The sequence below is a fragment of the Triticum urartu genome, chromosome 3A, assembly GCF_056163025.1.
Source record: "Triticum urartu cultivar PI428250 chromosome 3A, HENAU_Tu73, whole genome shotgun sequence".
In the NCBI taxonomy this organism is placed as follows: Eukaryota; Viridiplantae; Streptophyta; class Magnoliopsida; order Poales; family Poaceae; genus Triticum; species Triticum urartu.
In genome coordinates this window covers 433,842,115-433,851,077 of record NC_141875.1, presented here as the reverse complement: position 1 = coordinate 433,851,077, position 8,963 = coordinate 433,842,115, and the positions used below count along the sequence as shown (strand labels likewise).

The 8,963-nt window shown below is 51.1% G+C and overlaps 1 protein-coding gene across 1 annotated transcript; it reads right to left on the bottom strand.

The window, feature by feature from the left end:
* Nucleotides 1-4,139: 4,139 nt before the first annotated feature.
* LOC125548445 (uncharacterized) lies at nt 4,140-4,996 on the bottom strand. Its single transcript, XM_048712035.2, has one exon. The coding sequence runs from the start codon at nt 4,772-4,774 to the stop codon at nt 4,391-4,393; it is 384 nt and encodes a 127-aa protein (XP_048567992.1). The 5' UTR covers nt 4,775-4,996; the 3' UTR covers nt 4,140-4,390.
* Nucleotides 4,997-8,963: the final 3,967 nt, after the last annotated feature.

The window sequence follows — 8,963 nt, the reverse complement described above, 5'->3', positions numbered from 1 at the left end:
TTCTCATCCCTTGTCCGCGTTAGTATACGCTGACTAGCGGCCTCTTTCCTTTCGGCATGTTTATCCGCTCGCGCGGCCTTCAGTCTCTCTTCCAGCTGATCCGGCGATCCTGCCGTCGTAAATACATCAATGTTTATTTAAAAAAACATTGTTGGCACATGATTATATTTTTCGGACAGTAGCGGACATTACCATTCGGTGCCTCCTTGGACTTCGCTAGTTCGGTGGTGACAACTGTTAGCTGGGTCCGAATTTTTTCCAGCTCCTGAGACAGCATGTTGTTCTTCTCCGTGAGTACCTGATTATGCAATGCTCCTTAAATTAGTTGCGTCAACTGCTTTAAGTCTCGGGGGCTACTGACACATGATCTTACCCGCATATCCTTTGAAAGCTGGTGAGTGGCTCCAGCGGGCCCATCCCTAGCAGCTCGGATATATGCATCCGCTGAGCTGAAAGCATGAATGCCTCTTCGGTGAAAGTTGGGTCGCGCATAGCCGCCCTCCGGCGCCGATGGTTCATCGCACTCTCCACTTCGGAGTTGGTAACGGATACATCATCCGAATCCTCAGGGAGAGGACAACCCGGCATTTCACCAGTATCAACCCTAGTCCATGGGACAGGGTCCGGGTTTGGATTGGGTGATGCATGACCAGCAAGGCCTCCGGACACAGTCCGACGTATGCTTTTCCTTAAAAAATGTGGCATAGCGGGAAACGTCACAATTCGGTATATCTGCCAAGGGCATACTAAAAACCATACCTTTTTGATGAAGGTAGGGGCTTGGCGGTATCGTCGTCCACCTTTCTTTTCGAAGATCCGCCCTGCGCAGGCGTCGCCTTCTTAAGGGATGTTTTTGATGTGACATGGCGAGACGAGCACCGCCCCTTTGGAGCACGAGACAGTGCGGTGGGTGAGGCGCGATGAGAAAACTCTTTTGGAGGAGACGTCTCCTGGGTACTTACGTGGGAGGAGGGGAGAAGGCCAGGATAATCGGCTATGATGGCCACTTCTGTGCCGTCATAGCTCTCCTGGTAAAAAAAACCCTCCTTGAGCTCTATGAATATATCCGGATCCTCTTCAAATCCGGGATCCAGGTCTCGAACATGGTCCTCCGGCTGCGGGGCAGGGCTATAGATCCCCGCGATAACCTTCCTCCATTCCTGTTTAGCATAGTCGGATTAAGTTCAATTAGGCGCGACTCAGGAAGAGGATTGAGTAAGGTTATGAAGCGAAAGCTCACCTAGCTAGGAGGGTTGTACATGGAAAGGCCCTCTCGGCACTTAAGGCGAGTAAAATCTTCTTTCTCCCCTTTATAAAGATCAGCCAAGATGGCGGCGAAGGCGACAAAGTTGTCCGGACCCTTGCGCCCGCAGCGTGATGCGTCATCCTCCTCATTGTAGTGCCACATGGGGAGTCATCTAGATTGGAGTGGCTGAACGCCTCGCGTTATTGAAATCGCCATTACCTCAATTATGGATAGTCCGGATTGGGCGAGTATCTTTATCTTGCTCATTAGCCTCTTAATCTCCGCGCTGTCCTCCTCTTCGAGGCTCCGGGGACGCCAGCTGTGGCGTTTCTTTAACGGAGCATTGCAAAATTTGGGTAGGCCCCGCTGGATTGGGTCTGGGAGAACTACGTCTTCAATATAAAACCACTCTAAGGGCCACTCTTCGGATGCCTTCTTCGGAGTGCCGGATAGGTATCCTGTTCTAGCTATACGCCATACTTCGGCGCCGCCCACCTCGAATATATATCCCTTTTGGGAGCGGGGGACGAGGCAGAAAAGTCTCCTCCATAACTCGAAATGGTCCTCGCAACCTAAGAACAGCTCGCAAAGAGCTATGAAGCCCGCGATGTGCAGAATGGAGCCCGACGTGAGATTGTGCAGCTGGAGGCCGTAGTACTCCAGGAGACCTCGGAGGAAAGGGTGGATTGGAAATCCAACACCTTTTAAAAGGAAGAAAACGAAGCACACTCGCTTCCCTTCTGAAGGATTGGGGAATTTTCCGCCAAGGCTTCTCCATTTATGGAAGCTAATCCTGCCCAGACAGGAACTAGTCCCACGGGAGGAAGATATCCCTGCACCTGGAGCTTGGTCAGCTGGGCGCGGGAGACCGAGCAGCTCTCCCAATCGCCTTTTTGGGGGACCATGAGGGCGTGAGGAAGAACTGGGAGCGCCAACCATGTTTGCGTGGTTCTCTGTGGCTAGCTCCAAGGATTTTTTTCGCCTGGTTGAGAATGGCATCTGAGATCCCATCTCCTTAAATAGACGCCTTCCATACGCCGTCAGGGTGTTATTTGTAAAAAACGCTTGGACCCTTCGTATTCATCTGACACATGGAAGCCGAGGCGACGGGGGTTAAGAAGTCGAAGGATATGATATTTAATGTGAAGCCAAAGCCGTCCGGAGTATCATGGAGGGCCCGCCTAACAGAATCAAAGATACAAAAGCCGGATACTGCATCATCGTTGAGGAGTCAAATACAGTTTTTTTATATTCGGAGGAGGAAGCCGCCTTGCAATGCCGAAGACAATCTGCACGCTGGACACGTCGTCATTGAACCATGGTATGGGGGCTACTGAGGGAGTCCTGGACTAGGGGCCCCTCGGGCGTCCGGGCTATGTGACATGGGCCGGACTGATGGGCCATGAAGATACAAGATAGAAGACTTCCCCCATGTTCGGATGGGACTTTCCTTGACGTGGAAGGCAAGCTTGGCGTTCGGATATGGAGATTCCTTTCTTTGTAAACCGACTCTGTACAACCCTAGGCCCCTCCATAGAGGCAAGCATAGTCATAATCATACAGACTAGACATCTAGGGTTTAGCCATTACGATCTCGTGATAGATCAACTCTTGTAACCCCTATACTCATCAAAGTCAATCAAGCAGGAAGTAGGGTTATTACCTCCATCAAGAGGGCCCGAACCTAGGTAAACATCGTGTCCCCTGCCTCCTGTTACCTTCGATCCTTAGACGTACAGTTCGGGACCCCTTACCCGAGATCTGCCGGTTTTGACACCGACAGGATGTCTTTTCCATTAAGAAGAGAGGGACAAGGTTCACAAATTACATGTGTAGGCGTACAGGCACTCCGACACCAATCCGCCGTCACAACAAATTGAAACAACTAATGTACTTGAAAGTTATGCCCGCCGTCCACCCTAGCGCTATGCCAGAGAGTCAGCTCCGCCTGAATGCTGCTCACTAGCACTGCCGGCGGGGTGGATTTATGATCAAACATACGACTGTTTCTCTTGAGCCAAATGAAACAAAGTGTTGCCTCGATCGTCGTGTTCATGTCTCTCCGATGCCGAGGGGCGACGACCAGGGTCACCATGGGCCACCATTCCGATAGGGACTAAGACACAACCGAGCGCCATGTGTAGTTGCACCTTGTGGTTAGAGAAGATCGTTTTACGCTAGGACCGCAACCTTTGACTAGTTCACATAAGCTTGTGGAAGAGCATTTGGCAAGGCTCCACATTCTCTGGTCTTTCATTCCAAGCCTAGGCATTTTTGTTGTTGAAGTTAAATTGATGATAGTTAGGCTTGTTGATGAAGTTTTTAACTTATACGCAAAGCAAAAAGGGGCACACATTTGATCATTGTCTAGTTTTCTTGCGGGGGGAAAAACTAGACAATGATCATTGTCTAGTTGGCGTCATTAACGGTTGCAAAGAAAGAATGTGCATTGTAATGAAATATCACGACTCGCTAGGCCCATTTTGCATGCACAGAGTCCTTGTGAGAAGAACTGGGTTCCCCATAGATCCACCAATTTCTAAGCTATAGTTGATCCCAAAAAGCTACTTAGAGCTGGTCTTTGAACAAACTGGTATGATCGCATCATGTCAGAACTTTCCCTTCTCCAAAAACGGAAGCAAAATTGTCAGTAACAGCTGTATAGCTTAGCCATTTTACCTATTTGTTGTTTGTTATTATTGTTGTTGTTGTTGATAAACCATTTGAAATTGCTTACCCTTGTGGTGGGGTTCTTCAAGTTGTAAACTTTATGATCCGGGAATACGATACTTAAACAGCCAGGCCTGAAGCCTTTCTGCCCAAAGAACAAGAAGAAAGTTGTTTCAAGAAAGAAAAAAAGCCAAAAAGATCACCCACGAATAACACATTCTCATACACACCATGACCTGCTAGTTCCATTGATTTGCAACTAATTTGTTACAAGTAAAAGTTCTGTAACAACAAAAATGAGAGAAACAAAAAAAGAAGAAGCTTGATGCATTGCAAGAACTACAAAACATATGACCAGTAAGAATTATTACAAGGTGAATGCATACACAGGAGATCCATGGAACGCCGGCACGTCTCCGTCCTTCCGTCGCGACACGTAACGGAGACGATGGCCGCGCAACTGCTGCAGACCGATCACCAAAAGGCCCGTAGAACCGCCAACGCCGCAAACGAACATACCGTGATGTGGACGGCGCTGCTCCCATGCCTGGGCGGCGCGCTGGACGGCATGAACCCGGGGTCCTGCGGGTACATGCGCCCTTTTCCCGGCCCCGAGCCGCCGATCTGGATGTATCCCCCTGGCGGTGGCGGGCAGTTGGACACACCGGAGTAGGACGCCGGAGGTGGAGGGCTGTAGTAGTAGTACGGCGGCGGCGGCGGCAGCACCGGCACCGTGCCCGTGCCGCACTCAGCGCACTTGACATCTCCGTCAACAGCCCCGGCCGTGGCCGCCGCGACGGCCAGGACCGCCAGCACGAGCGCCGCCCCCATTGCCCTTCCCCTGGCCGGCCGCCGCATCCTATCCACGGTGAGCGTTCGGGCGTTGGCTACGAGGCTATAGGAGCGGAAGTTGTGTGGCTCGGTAAGAAGCGCTATGGTGGTTATGGTGCGGCCGTGATGGCCCTCCTCCCGGCCAGCCTTCTTATGATGCTGTCACGATCCACAAAGTAGGAGTGGAATGGGGGAGGAATGTTAGTTGGGAACTTGGGATTCGTTAGAATGGGGGCGGTAGGTTTAGAAGCAGGCGAAGGCGTAACTGTGCTGGTGCATCAAGGAGAAAGGTAGCAGCGGTACCTCCTGAGCTGGCGGCTAACCTCCGGTATGGCTCGAAAGCGACGACCATGTGCCGGCCGCTAAATCCGTGGGTCCGCGGATCAGGTCGGCCACATGCATGAGCGTGCATTATGGGGGCGAGCTCGGCGCGGCGGTGCGCGATGGGTGCGTTCGCTGGAGGGGTGCCACCGACGCGCGCGGTGGTCGTCAACATGTGCATGTGCGTGTGCGGCTGCGAGGCGATCGCAGCGAGGACGACGACGCGTCAAGCAACAAGCTAGCTGCGAGCGTCGTGCGAGTGTGGGGAACGTGGAGTCCTCGTTGGAGCCCAACTACGGGGAGCTTTGCTTAAAGTTGGCTTCGCCCCCGTACCAAGTTTGATAAAGCGAGAAGAAGCTTCCGATCTGTCCTTGTGTGTGCGGCTGCCATGTGACTGGTCTGGATGTCATGCATCGAGCCTGGCCTGCTTGGCACGAATTTTTAATGCATTTTGCATGTGGCTGCGCAAACTCACTCTACACATGCTTGCTACTCATCAAGTGCGCTACAGTAGAATATTCATCGCGAAGCAAACTTTGTTTTTTTTTGCGGGTGAAAGCAAAGCTTAATACTAGTTGGGTTGGAAAAGGGAGAGGTCTGTCAAATGTGGGCACCAGTTTGGTGTTGCCCGATTCTTAATCGTTTACTCGATCTTGCCCCCCGCTTGGGCCACACGGGAGGTCCTCCCGACCCTAGCCGCCGGAGCCCTCCTCTCCTCCCTCCCTTCACCCCGTCGCCGCTGAAGGATGCCACCGAGCTAAGCCCGGGGCGGACGGCGGTGGCGGAGGTCTTACCTACTCGCGGGTGGGGTGGTGCGGAATCTCGATGCGAGTGTTGCCGCAGCCGAGATCGGATCGTGCCGCGACGCAGCGGCCGACCGAGATTGGATCCAGGGCAGTAGGCTCTAGGCACGGCCTGGGAAGGTAGTTGGGTCGTCCAGTCCGGCAGCGGCGCCGTGGAGGACCTGGTGGAGGGCCGATTGCATGCAGGTGTGGTCTCCGGTCAGTGGCCGACCGGTGTGCCCTGCTCCATGCGGCGGCAGATCTGGTGGTCATCTCCACCATCGAAGGTAGTCGGCCTGAGGCTGGATGGTCGGATCTCGAGATCCGTCATCTAGTCTCGGCTACGAGTTGGGAAGACATAGTTGCCGGTGAAAATAGAGCCGACGGCGAGCGATGGCGACGTTCTGGGCCGTTACCTTGATGAAGGCATCATCGTGTAACTACTGTCGACCCAGTCGTGTTGCTCCAGGGGAAACCCTAGCATCTGATCTTCCAGCTCAGACAATGGCGGCATTGCAATGTCGTTTCTCTCTTGGGTGCATTGTTTGTGGAGCAGCGCTGGAAGAAAGAGGCAGGAGATGGAGCGGCTTCATCTTGCATAGAGCTTCGGTGGAGATGGCAAGTCATGCCTGGGCGACAGGTGCTACGTTGTGGCATGCCTCTTCGGCAGGTGCTATGCACGACAGATCTTTCAGAGACTTCAAGATGTGTCGGATGGTGCTACTTGGTGGCATGGTGAAGCGGTGTATCGGCAGCGACCGCGACGTGCTCAACAGTTTACACACAGGGAGGTGTTGTTGTTGAGCACCATGATGGCGTCGATGGATGGCCAGACCGGCAAGGATGATGCAGTTTTTTTCCTAAATATGGGTCATCGGTTCGATGATGATGACGGCTTCTAAAATGTGTGCATGTGGCGTACACTTCAGGTTTGTTGCATCGGTTGTATGTTCCAAAATATTATGTGGATGGATCGGCGACGACCCCGGTTTTAGATATGGGGAGTGAGAGCACTCCACATTATCGAGTTTGTAGATGTGAGTGATGGTTTCGGGCGGCTTGATCTATGTTCTTGTCAGTCATTTGTTGAATAAATAATAAAAATGGTTGTATGCATCGATTCATGCAAAGACCGAGGGCTTTAACCTGCTTTTCCAAAACAAAAACAAAATGTGTTCTCCGGCAAAGGTCTGCTCCCACCTAGTGGTAGCAGAGCTTCTGGCCGTTGGGCTCCTGTGATGCTAGCAACCACAAGCTGGGGTTGGCGGGCAGCCCCAAATCAGACCCGTCGTCATCAACCTTGCGCGACTTCATCTCTCGCGTGTAGGAGCTTGTCTTGGGGGCTCCTTCTGTGTCGGCTGCCTGCGTTTGGAATGGTTGAGTGTGGGTCATGAACTCGTGATGCATGTGAGGGCCTAGGGCACGCGGTGTAACATGTCCATTCTCTAATGGCATCTCCCCCGAACTATACACGACATTCGTCCACGGACAAGGAAGGACAAGTCCACGGGCACTGATGCGGGAGTCAGCCATCCAAAACTATTTGCATATGTGCAGTTACATTTCGAACGGAATTTAACAAAATTGAAAAATTTGATGCAAATTTGAACAAATCAGGCGATATGCATTGAAACTTGAATAATGATTTCAACATATTCCAACTAAACCTAGCTGTCGTGGAATTGTCACGGCAGATGTCCTAGTGTAAGGACTTAGTTGCGAGGCCAACGCATCTATGTGGTAGCTTGAAGGGGTTGAGCGCAATCGGGAGACACAACACACAAGATGAGGATTTAGACAGCTTCGGGCCCCGGGAAACATCATCCGGTAATAACCCTACGTGTTGTTTGTGGCTAGGTCTCATTATGATCATGAGGGAGTCGCTGTGAGCCGGCTCTCCTCTTTGTGTCTAGCCCTAGATATTGTTTTTTGTTCCTTGTCCCTCTTTGGGGAGCCCTTCCCCTCCTTATATAAGTTAGAGGGGCGGGTTACATGTGGAGTCCTAGTAGGACTAGGATTAGTCTATCTTCTCTTACAAGTTGATTACAAGTCCGGGTCTTACTTCCTCGTAAAGGAGATATTCCTCACGCCTTTCCTCTTAAGCCGGCCTACCATAATGTATCCGGCCTTCTGGGCCTTGAGCCTCTTGGGCCCCCGGGACTTGTCGCTCCTTTGATCCGCTTGCCAGGTCACCCATAAGTCGCCAGGCTCGGGCGGGTCACTTAGTGAGTCGTCCAGTCAGGGTGGGTCATTAGTGAGTCGCCAAGTCCGGCCGGGTTATACATCTGGCCGGGTCATACCGCGGGGTATATCCCCGACATTAGCCCCCAAGTTTAATTTGGATTTATCCATGTAAACTGATCTGCAACATAAACACAAGAACAAATTGACAGGTTGCACTCCGGGTTAAATATTCTTGTAAGCCGGCACTTGATCATCCTTAAGTCCTTGTCATCTCCTCCTTCTGGAAAATCCGGGTCAATGGACCAACTTCATAGTCAATTTGCTTGTAGAAGAAATATTGTAAATAAAGCATCCATTTGAGTCGGCCTTCAATGCTCTGACTTGACAAAAATATTGGTCTTCAAATATTCAACTTATATTCAGCCGACTTGAGATATAAAACTTGCCGGTTTATGATTACCAAAATTGCCGGGTTATAAATAGATGATGCCGAGTCATAATTGTCGCCGACGCCGGTTTATGATTTTTGTAGACACGGGGTCAATCTGATTTACTCAAACTAAAAATTTGAAGATATTTCTCCCTTATATCCATAATACCTGTAGCCCCCAAGGGCCGGTTTAATCAGCATGAATAAGCCGGGACTTATCACCATGGCTTTAAATGAAATCCAGTTGTGTAGCCCCCATGAGTCGGCTATAGTCATAGTAGTGTAGCCGGGTCATCCTAGAATTGTCTTAAGCAAAGAGCAATATGCATTAGCCCCCAAGTGTCGGGTCATTATGTAATAATGAGCAGGGACTTTGTAAATATGATGATGTAAATTTGAGCAGTAACGTGTAGCCCCCAAGGGCCGGCTTAGTAAGATAATACTAAGCTGGGACTTTTCATAGAAAATAATATCATATGATGTAACCCCCATCCTGGGG

Excerpts from the sequence above, each read along its gene's own strand:
- LOC125548445 (XM_048712035.2), bottom strand. The coding sequence starts at position 4,774 with ATGCGGCGGCCGGCCAGGGGAAGGGCAATGGGGGCGGCGCTCGTGCTG.